Source organism: Gavialis gangeticus, unplaced genomic scaffold (genome assembly GCF_001723915.1).
Source record: "Gavialis gangeticus isolate Ggan-Ray unplaced genomic scaffold, GavGan_comp1, whole genome shotgun sequence".
Taxonomy (NCBI): Eukaryota; Metazoa; Chordata; order Crocodylia; family Gavialidae; genus Gavialis; species Gavialis gangeticus.
This window is the reverse complement of record NW_017728992.1, coordinates 41,348,696-41,360,419: the sequence shown is the minus strand read 5'-3', so window position 1 is coordinate 41,360,419 and position 11,724 is coordinate 41,348,696. Positions and strand designations below refer to the sequence as shown.

General features: G+C 42.6%; 1 protein-coding gene across 2 annotated transcripts in view; it reads left to right on the top strand.

Moving 5' to 3' along the window:
* DROSHA (drosha ribonuclease III) overlaps nucleotides 1-11,724 on the top strand; it is a 122,692-nt gene that overhangs the window by 95,259 nt on the left and 15,709 nt on the right. For both annotated transcript variants that reach the window (XM_019521541.1, XM_019521551.1), the window contains exons 22-25: nucleotides 2,702-2,804; nucleotides 6,044-6,114; nucleotides 8,122-8,166; nucleotides 9,309-9,466. In XM_019521541.1, coding sequence (XP_019377086.1) covers nucleotides 2,702-2,804; nucleotides 6,044-6,114; nucleotides 8,122-8,166; nucleotides 9,309-9,466 — 377 coding nt within the window. The remainder of the gene's footprint in view (nucleotides 1-2,701; nucleotides 2,805-6,043; nucleotides 6,115-8,121; nucleotides 8,167-9,308; nucleotides 9,467-11,724) is intronic.

Here is an 11,724-nt window from a genome sequence, read left to right as displayed (position 1 = left end):
CTTTCTCTAGGCATTCTTGTCTCAAGTCCTGGGACTCTCTAAAATGTATATGCAGATGAAGCTCAGGGCTGCCTGGTCCCTCTCCTCCCTGTAGAGAGCTGAGCCACACGAATCACGCACAACAGGCTAGGAGAGGGGACAACAGAGATTCTCAGCTACACAGAAGTTTGGTGATGTTTGCCAGACATTTAAGGCTGGTGAAGAAACAGGAATAATTGGAAATGGGAAAGAAAGGCAATTCTTAGCTATGGGAGTGAAAGAGGAAGTCAAAATATATTTGGTGTAGTGGTTCACCATGACTTGAAAAAGAGTTAGTGCTGAGTGGGACTGAGTACAATGGGCACTATATCTTATTCAGACGGGCTGCACTAACCTTGGCTTGTGGTATGATGGCCCAATATGAGCAAGATATTTTATGGGCATGCTGAGCCTGGGCTATATTCAGTCACCTTCATTGTTGCTTTCCATGATTAAGGATATGATAGACAATGCATTTAATGGGAGGGAGGAGGCAGGTTGGTATGTGAATATAAAATGAGGGGCTTTTTTTTACCAATGCTGATTGTGAGCAGAGGACTCTTGTATTTGAATAAATATACTAGGTGTACAGCTTATTTGTTCAAATCTAGGATGACCCCTCCCCCCAATTATTAGATTGGAGACATTGAAAATGATCAATTTAATTTTCCATAACTAGAATCTAGTTGGTGGAGGGTCTTTTTAAATGCATCATCCCATTGCTGCCACAGGGGAAATGTAGTGACATGGGAAACAGTGGCTGGGGGACAGCAGCCTGCACCATGCCCCTTTCCCCTCTACCTTGCTACTTGCCTCTTGTGCCTGCCTCCCTGTCTGTCCCTCCCCTAGTGCCTTCCTCCTCCTAACCTTTGCCCCCATCACATTTGCAGCTGTTCTTGCTCTGAGACACCTAGCCAGGCCAGGCCAGGCAGTAGCAGTGGCTCTGGCTTCAGTCTCCAGCCTCAGTCAGAGTTGGGATTGGGGCTGGGGCCAAAGCAGCTCCATGCACCTTTTCCCTGTGCTTCCCCTGCTTTGTGTGTTTCTTTCCTCATGTTCCACTTCCCCTGCATCTTGGGCTTCCCTTTCACCATGCCCCTTCTACACCCTTTCCCTGCACTCCCCTCATTCCATGCATCTCTTCCCCATGATTCCCCTAGCACTACATACCTTTTCCCCATGTTTCCCCTTGGGTGATGTTTCAGTAGACTACTTACGCTTGTTAATATTCCTATTTTGATCAGATATTGATGCCCTCTTCAAGACCCATCTTTTATTTCTCCTGTGTGCCCAAAACGCTGGCTTAATTTCAGGATTCCAGCCACCGGTTTATATACAGCCGAAGTTATTTTATAATAGAAATTTAGAAAATATATCTTCGATCTGCCTTGATGAAATTTGAAGTTAAAAATGTATCCAAAAAAAAGGCATTAAGACATCGGGGGAAAAAAAACGGGAACTGACATTAGAAGTTGAAAAATAGCCTTTAGGAAGTTTAAATTCAATATAAAAAACAATTAATTTTATTTTTTGATGTCAGTTCTCGCAAGTAACTTGCCTCAATGTATAAAGTGCGATGTAACTTAATAAGTGATGATTTCTTTTATGCTGTAAAGTGAATAGGTATTAAACAACTGAAAATTCTGTACTGTTTTTTTTTAAATTGAAATGCATGTAGACCATACATCTCTGAAATGTTTTAGTTCTCCACCCTCACCTATTAAATACACTCTAGGGAGATGAAGTAGAAAGTTAATGAGAAATTGGTTTGTAGAAACTTCTACCGGTTTAGGAAAAACTTATTCTAATACCCTTTTTTTGCAAGATGCATAAATCTCCCTTTAAAAATCTGTTTTAATGGCTTTGTGTCAAAGATGAATACATAAATGAAGACGAATAACTCCTGCATGCATTTCAATTCCAGAATTATTATATATTAGTACATAATGTATCTGACTCAATACCTGTGAATCTTACTAGCAAGCTGTGCTGTAGATTATTAAATAGATGATGTGAATAGCATGTTTAACGTGAGAAAAGCAAAGCTAGGTGGCAGTGTGGATTAATACACCAGTCTTCTCCTTGCAGTCAGTAGCAGTATTTATTACTGCCACCTGTTGACCCAACAGTCCCTATTTACAGAGAGAATCTGCATTTTCATTGGACTGCTCAGTGGTGTTTTTTTTCTCCCTTGTGGTTTTTTTTTTTCCCCTCCTCTTGTTTGTAAGATTTTTCTTCATCTTTTACTTTCACTTCTAGTGTCCCTTCATTGACGAGCAACATGAAAAACGTAGTATAATGACATCATTCAACCAGCATTGCACTGCATTTCTCCCCTCCTTCTTCCTGCATGGTTCACTCTAGCTTTCCCTCCAGTGTTGGTTTTGTAATTTTCTGGGTTTTTTCCACTTAGGAACTTGGCTCAGGAATTCAACATCAAGCTGTTTGCTTGCATGCTAACAAGCTACATGAGTGACCCAGCTATATGTTTGAAGGCAGGTTATGTAGTCACTACTTTTCAGTTTTCCTTCAATGCAGGTGCTCTGCAATAATAATAAAAATAATAATACTGTCCCAAGGCCAAGGTACTGGTATAATGACTGACTTCTTAAATAGTGATATTTTTATAGTCCAAATGGTGTACAGTTTTGGCTGTCTTTTTCACATGTTGTGTTGATGTTTCTAGAAGCTGGAACTGGACCGGTTTATGCTTTATGCTCATGGACCTGACCTTTGCAGGGAATCAGACCTCCGCCATGCAATGGCAAACTGTTTTGAAGCCTTGATAGGTAAAATACATACTCTCTGTGGATGCATGCAAGTCTGTGTGCACATGTATGAATGTGTGATATATTTGTAATATCATGAATATTCAGCCGTACAGTGATTTAATTTTCTTGCTCTTTTGTATTATCATTTGTAACCTCCTCAATGCTCTAGCACTTTCTAGCTCCTCCAAGCAGTCTTAGAATATCATTTGACCAGCTGGAAATACTTCTTTGTCCTGAACGCCTTAGAAATTCCTCTAATACTGCATTTTTGTTAAGATGGTCAGGGATTCAGGATAAAGTTGCACATATGAAAAAAATGGGGAAACCTCTCAAAGTAATTTTTTTAACTGTAAACAAAAGAGCTTTATATTGTAACTTTGCTTCTTGACTATTCTCCAGTGAGCATGTCTTTGTAGACTGGTCCTATCCTTAAAGCTTTACTTGCATCCATTATTATCCAGATTTAGCAGACAGTTGCAACCAGGTTACAGAATCTTATTTTCTTTGTCTGCTTGTTACTTCTTAGTTACTATTGTAGGTGGAACAGGCAACAGCCAAGGGAATTTTGTTGGCCTCTTTTCCCCAAAGACAGCCTTGGCAATTTAGCAGCTTTAGGAAAAAGAAATATATCAAGTCAGCTTGAAAGGCACTAATATCATATTTTGTGATTGACTACTCTGGATCCTGGACAGAAGTAACATTTGTAGTGCTATACGTGCCTTTATAGCACTACAAGAGTTTAGCAGAGAGGTATGCATACCGCTTTTGTAGCACTTACACCATTTTTGTAGCATTAAAGTGCTGCTGATTGAAACAACGAGCTCTCTATAGGTCTGCAAAATGTAACGATAGAGATTGTGGAAAATGAACTATATTGTGATGTGGGTCTCTTGGTCCCCTAGCATCTCACAGTGATCTGCTCTTCCTTTCTCCCCTATGACAGGGAGAGGGAGAGAAAGCAGAATGAAAAGTTTATGAGCTCTGCTTCAATGATCAGCAGTCACTAGAACTGGAGAGTGGGAATCCCTGTGAGCATCTCTGCCTCAGTCTTCCAGTTTCAGTAGGGGGAGGGAAGGCATAACTGCAGCCCTCTTTCCACAAGGGCCTACAGTAGGCTCACTGATGGACTTTTCTCCTAAGCAGCCCCTTAGTTGAGCAATACTTACAGCACTGTATATTGTTATGCCCCAGGTAACAAGTATCAATAAAGAGGGAGAACCATAGAATGTGCCTGCTGTTATCAACCAAATCGGATAAAACGAGGCAGCAGACATAAAGTCTTCATTGGATTTGTCACAGGAAGGCTCTACTTGATATCATATTTCATTTATAATTCCTTTTTTATTCCTTTTGAACAGAAATAAACAAAATCTGTTGATCAAAACATACATAGCTAAACCTAGTCATTCAGATTTTATACTTTGGAATCGATAATTCAAATACGTTGAGTAGAGTATTGACTGTGTAAAATAACTCTTGTTCCAGGCCTCTCTCAAGGTTTTTGCACTACACTAGCTCCTAATGCATTTTATGCTGGCCCTGAAAAATATACTGTCATTTGCTTAGACGGTAACAGCTATATGCATTCTGCCTTGGGCTATAATGCATTTCATCTGATCAAGAAGTAAGAGTTCCCCTTGTAACTGTGCTTCACTTTTTCATGAATGCTTTGATCTTTAATTTACAAATAAAAAAAAGGAAACAGAAAAATGATCACTAGATTTGTATCTACCGGTATTTCAAATGTTTTCTCCTGGTAGGAGGTGGTAGTTGTTGTATTGTGGGGAGCTGATTTACTAAGAAAAGCAGGCCTGCTATTACAAGAAGTTACATGTGCAAGTAAGGTTTTCTAGGGCTGTCTGTAGAAGCGGGAGGTTATCTGGTGTCGGGGAAGGGAAGCACCTAGGACTCCTCCATTTAATGTTAAGAAATATTAAATGACCAGGGTCCTTTCCCCTAAACTAAAAATGATGTCCAAAAAATAAAAGGAGTACTCTGGTATCAATACTAACATAATTTATTTCTGGCAAGCTTTTCTACAGATGCCACACACCATTGTCTGTTCTTACCCATTCTTGTGGCTATTTTTGGAAAAGCTCTAATTACTTATTGTTTTGGAATAAGGACTTGAAATTTGGCAGGGGTCTGACCACTGTGGAGGGCAGTGCCTTTTGCACTCCCCATAAAAATATTGTGTATGTGCACCCAAGGAAAAAGTAAACACTTGTAGATGACTTGAGACCAGTGTTTGGTAGCTAACCTAAGGAAATCCATGCTATATCTACTATTGCTATCCTCCTAATTTACCCTATGTTTTACACACATTGGCTTCATATTCCCTTAAATCAGCAGTGGGCAACTTTTGTCTGGCAGTGGGCTAGAATGATTCAGCTCAGGTTCAAACCAGGCTGGTGCTAGGATTTGCCTGCTGCAGCTACCACCAGCTGACTGCAGCATAGCATGGGCAAAGTTCCCTGCTGCCCAAGCACGGCATGATGCAGTACAGTACAGACTAAGTCAACCACTGCATTGGCTGACAGCTCTGCTGGCTATATCTAGCCTGCAGGCCATAGTTTGCCAACCTATGTTGTCGTAAATTACATGCACATTTGTATATGACTTCTGTGCATGTGTATAGCAGATAACACAGAGGACACTATCCTAGTTGGAGCTCTTAGATACTAGTTGTTACTAGTATTGTTTTTTGTCATTCTCCTCTGATCTTGCTGTAAAGCATTCATTTCAAACCATGACCCAAGACATAATTTTTGGAGGGCACATGCCCTCTCTGACTGGGCCGTCCCCGCCACTGCCAGCAGCTTCTGCAGGCGCTCGCCAGCGCCGTCCCTGCCACTGGCTTCTGTGGGTGCCCCCCCAGACTCAGGAGGCACCGGTTGCCTATGCATATACATAATATAAAAGAGAATTTTAGCTACCTGATGACTTGAAAACATGTATAACGTAGGATTACAGGTAACTTCTTCTGACATATCATTTGGTATTGCTGATTTACATTTGTGGGATTCTAAAAAATTATTGCTCTTTTTACCTGTTTTACACTGTCAATATTGTCAGAAATTATATTCTTTATTTCTTTTAGAAAAGTTCATTTTTTATTTTAATTATTAGCAGTAAAATGAAAAATTGTAATTTAAAAAAATCAGTCATCAAGAGAGGAGGTCAGGAATTTGAAATATCTTTGGATTTCTATATATAACCTTTTTTCTTTCCTATTTTGTACTGTGTCCCCCATATAGGTGCTGTTTACCTAGAAGGAAGCCTAGAAGAAGCCAAACAATTATTCGGGCGTTTACTGTTTAATGACAAGGTATTTGTCATTTTTTATGAACTGAATCACTTTAAATGAAATTTTATTTGTGTGGTTTGTTTTTTTTTTCATTTTGGCAGTTATATGTATTAAAATCTGATTTTGAGAGATCAGGATTGAAAAAAAATATTTCTGAGCTTGAGGTCAGAGCTATTGAATAAAACACAGTATTTGGTGGTAGCAAATTTGCTGGTCCCATATAAAACAAGATAACTTTTGAATTAGATGGTGTTTCTTTAAGAGAACAGTGTTTGCTCAGGGTATAAAGAACATACAGTGCATGAATCTTGAATTCCATTTCAAGAGTTTTACCACCAATGGTTTGTGCTAGAGACCTGAAGGTTCATTTGAACTGCAGACCTATGTAAAGGGGTCAGTATATTTCCAAATCATAGAATTACTGTTTTATCTGTTTAATTGCCTTTTTTAAAACTAAATAGCAGATTACATGCAAAAAACCATCTGCAGTAAAAGAACATTAAGGTTTCAATCAAAGGAAACCTTAAGTCTGCCATTTCCTAATTCTTAGAGCGCTTGCCTTTGCAATCTCAAAATCTTTTAAATGTCAGGGTTTTTTGTTCTGTTTTGTTTTATGTAACATATAACTAAAATTGGGAATTCATGAGTGCATGGTTTTACTAGTATGATTGTGAAATGGCCTGTTTTTTCCACAAGAAAGACAGCTGTAAATAAGTTGCACAGATCGTGCACATGCATTCTTGATAGAATTGTTATATCACATCACACCATTCTGTAATCTTTATATCCTACATAATATAACAAAAACATAGTTTTAGTTGCATCTTAAAAATGTTGTTGGAAGTATATTTTTGTATTCCTGCTAATCTTAGAACGGTGTTTCAGCTGTATAGTTCAGTACTCTTCCATGTTAGAAAATGTTGTTTACCTTTACATAGTAGCTACCTGGAAAATATACCAGATCAGTGGGTTTCAAACTGTTTTAATCGTGTACCCCTTTACCTGCAAAATATTGCTGCTCATACCCCTACGTCTGACACATCTCTGGTTGCTTATTACTTAGGAAGGCTCTTGACACTGACATCAATATGTGGCAGCCGCATTATTCACTGTGTGTTGACCAATCAGAAGCTTCACTGCCATTATTAAAATTTAGACATGTACTCTTTGGGAAAGCACTACATACCCATGGGGGCTTGCATAGATAATGTTTGAAAACCACTGCACTAGATAAAGGCTAAGTAGTTAAAGGCTAAGTGAAAGTGTGGTTTATTTATAACAGGGATGCTTAAACCCCGGGCCCACAGGCCATATCAGCAGAACCATGGCATCTGGCCCAGAAGGCTTCCCATAGCTTCAGAGATTTGGCAGCATGGGTTTGATGGCAATTAATACTGCCATCCCTCCACTACTGCCAAATTAGGGCTGGGACTTGGTCATCTTACATGTTTAAGGAAGACCTAATACTTACATACCGGGTATTTAGGTATTAACTGCAACGTAAATTATGCGGTGCCCAGGAATGAATTAATTAGGTTTTTTTTGTAAGGTCTGTCGGTCTATGAAAAATAATGTTTGTTAGAAATAAAACTATTTTGTAGTGCACTAAAACTCGGTGTTTATATGCTGTTGAGTGCCTATAATGAAGGAAACCAACATGACATACAGTATTTTCTTAGTCTTAGCTTTTCATCACATTTAAACTGGATGCTGAGAAGTTGTGGAAATGAGTAAGACTAACAACCTAAACAAATTATATGTGGGGGGTTTTTTAACTTTTTAAACCAGTTTTTATTTGGTTCAAAGATTTTTCTGCCTTTTTGACATAAGCTAATTGGGAGAACTACAGGCAGTTTGAATAGTGAATACACTATTTTCAAAATTAGTTTGCCAGCAGTATTGAATTTGCAATAAGCAGAGTCAGCATCTGAAATAGTTCAGTATTTCAAGTAATGACATTTTATTTAGTACTGTGGAATTTGTTAAATGACTCCCCTGAGCATTAAAGGCATCTCTCAATGTTTGCAGGACCTGCGGGATGTATGGCTTAATTATCCTCTACACCCACTCCAAGTAAGTGTGTCCCTTTCTATAATAAATTTCATAGCTCTGTTTTATTTCTGAAGATGCTTTTCATAGCATTCAGCTGTCTTGACACCTTTAGAAAATTTACTAACAAGTAGCCAGATGAACATATATATTTGCCTTTGTGATTTTTTTTTGTAAATAATGAGCCTCCAACTCTTTGAGGATTAATCATTTTCCTTTCCTTGGCTTGGATTTGATATATGACTGGAGTTACAGCAAGATAAATCTACTGAGAGGTAGCATTTTGACTTCTTCCTGTTTATCCCTGTACCTAGAAAAAAGTCTATGAAAACAGTTTCTGCATATAATTCACTGGCCTTACCATTTAGATATTAAGTTAATCATAGGAAGTGTAAGGAATTAAGGAATTGTATTGCAAAATTTTTGCTTTAGTGCTTGATCCACAGTCATTCCTGTAGCTTTGGTGTGAGATGGGGTCTGGGATAGTGGGGCAAATCTGAAATCTGGCCCTCTTCCCTTGCTTGTTTGTGAAATCCAGTTGGTTTAGTCACCATCTTGGAGACCTTGAATAAAATCCACAGGATTCGTGCGTGGGGACATTAGGCAAGTTGTTTAGCCTCTCTGTGCCTCGATTTTCCATCTCTAAAATGGGGGTAACAGCACTTCAGTCTCCCCGTGTGTTGTGAGGATCAAATTATTTTTTTTTACACCTGTGGCTCTTGTTTCTGCAGAGGTCACTAAACTGATGCCACCCAGTTTACTTTCACGATAGAGTCACTAATTATTTCTCTTCCTTATCTCCACTTGAGCAGGAGATTTTGTTTCTTCCTTGTCCCAGAAACCATGTTGGATACTGATTTGGCATTAATACTTTTGCTGTTGGCCAGAACTAACATTTCAGAAATTAAAAGCTACCTGAACAGTGTCCTTTTGAATTTGGATTTTGGTTTCTACTTTTCAGTTTAAAGGAAAAACGTAGTAATGGAACTTTTGCCTGCATCTTGATTATCCAGGCATCAAACCAAGTATGAGGTGGCCATGCACAGTCTACCATTACTTACAGATAGCCACTGTTTTGCAGTAAACTGCTGTTCTGTGAAGGGATCTTTACTCTGAATATATAGTAACCTTTTTTCTTTGGTTTGCACTTTTTTTCTTTGTTACAGCTGCAAGAATCCAACACTGACCGACAGCTCATTGAGACTTCTCCAGTTCTCCAGAAACTAACAGAGTTTGAGGAAGCAATTGGAGTTATTTTTACTCACGTTCGGCTTCTAGCACGTGCCTTCACCTTGAGAACTGTGGGGTTTAACCATCTGACTCTGTAAGTACAAAGTTGGATTGCATGTGTAACTCTTCTTAATCTCTAATTTCCTCAGTTTTCCCTTCTTTAAGAAGCAACTCTGTGGGCATGTCTACATGTGCAGTTAGTTGTGACTAATTTACTCTGTGTTAGCTTAATGCGCAGAAACCGATTTTTGGCAGGTGTCTATACATGCAGGCACTTGGCAGCACTTGGCAGCCATGATGAAGCCAGACCCAGCTGCCGGAACTTGGCAACCATCTTTAAAACAACCCCTACTCTATGCTGTCTGGGAAGACACTTCTTCTGCTGAGAGAAGCAGTGTAGCATGGACACAAGCGGCACGTTGGAGCTCCGCTTCTGCCCCAGCTGCACTTCTCAGCCATGTGTGCCCCAACTCCTAGCCCTGGCACCCAGGAACAAGTCCCCTGATCCTCCTGGCCACCTCTGTTGCTCTGCTGGCCCTCTGCCATTACCAGCATCTGGCTTACAGCCATCTCGCTTTGCCCAGCTCCCCCACACACAGCAGCTGCCTTGGCAACCACTACATGCCCTCCCAAGGCCCCTGCTGCTGTCAACCATGATGATGAGGGGCTCCAGGAGATTAATGCTGGGGCTGCCATTGCCCTCCTGTCCCTCCAGCCCTGCTGCCTCTGTGCCCACTGTGCCAGCTGGGACTGGTGGCAGTGCGTTGTACAGCATGACTAGGATGATGGTCAGTTCCTTCAGGATGACCTGGGGCACATTTGCTGACACTCGCTTGGCCCTGACGTTGGCCAAATTGGCCACTCCTGCCAGCCTGTGGTATGTGGGGCACCTGTTTGGGGTGGGTAAGGCCACCACTGGGGAGGCCATCCTGGAGGGTGCCACCCAACTCAGTCTTGTTTTGCCCTGGAGTGGGGGCGCTGTGGGGTGAGGGTGCACAGGGGCAAAGCCCAGGGGCAGGCGGCTAGCATCCCGGCTGTTTCCCTACAGGTCTGGGGACCATGGCGGGCTAGTCCTGTGGTGTGATGCTGGACGGTGCTTCTCAAGGGTGGGCAGTTCTGCCTCTGGCTGCCCAAGTCCAGGGGCAGCATCCCTGTGAGGCATGTCTGGGTCTCGCATGTTTGACCTTGGGACCAACAGCGGGGTTGTGCCCAGGCAGGTGGTGGTGGACCTTGGATGGGGGCTAGGCCAGGGGCTTCTGTAGGCTGGAGGCACCTGAAGACCTCCTCCCAGGCTCAGGTGGGGGCCTCCTGCAGGGCAACAGCAGTGGGGGGCATGCACGCAACCACCAGGCCCAAGACAGTGTCCAGGACCCAACAGTCATCGTCTGTGGCCTCCACTGCCTGTGCCTAGTTGGCCCCTTGCTGCCTGAGCAGCTCGATCTGCTCCTGCTCCAGGCTCTTCATGACAGCCCAGCGCTCTTGCTGTGCCTTGTCCCGTGCATCTTCCTGAATGGTTTCCCAGATAGTGTTCTCTGCCCATCACTTCTCATGGGCCAAGTCCTCCTCCCACCATGAATGCACTAGTGCCTCCTACTTCTCCACCACCTCCACCAGGTGCTGGAGCAGGAGGGTGCAGTCTTGAGTCTGCTGCTGGTGCAGTCAGCAGGCTCCACAGCTGAGTGGCAGTGACATGGAGCCTCCATCCCTGTTAGTGCCAGTGGGCTCTCCCCTGCATCCAGATGTTGGCCTTGCAGAGGGAAGAGACGGAAGGTTTTAGTGAGAGTTTGCAACATTTCACAGATAAGATGTTCTGCACCAGGGGCTGTGCACTGCTTGGCCTTAGTTTGGGGGTCAGCTGTGCATGGGTGCTCAGGTAAATCTGGCAGGTTCAGGCAGGTCCAGGCCCAGGCAGCTACAGGCCAAGCCCCCCATCCCCAGTTGCTCCCCGGGGGTTGGCAGGCAGTTGGGTGCCAGTCGCGGGCACTTTGCCTCCCTCACCTCTACCCAAAGTGGGCCTGACCAGACTCCTGGAAGCATGTACTGCCATGGGTCTAGACCCTGCTCCCTTTCCTCCCTCCCCCTGCAGGCCGACTGCTCTGTTTCGCACTGTTGCCCAGCCCATGGGGCCTAGGCTTGGGGCGCACAGGGCTACCAGACACCTGGGATGGGGTCAGGCCATGCCCCTACCCTCTCTGATGAAAGCTGGGTCCTCCTTATGCCACCACTGCACCCCAAGCATGCTCCTGTTGTATGTGCCCCAGGCAGTGCATGATGAGCTGTTTGTACAGGCTGAGGTGTACCCAGTCCTTCTGCTGCTGATCTTCCTGGTGCCATAGGAACACTTGAGCTCCT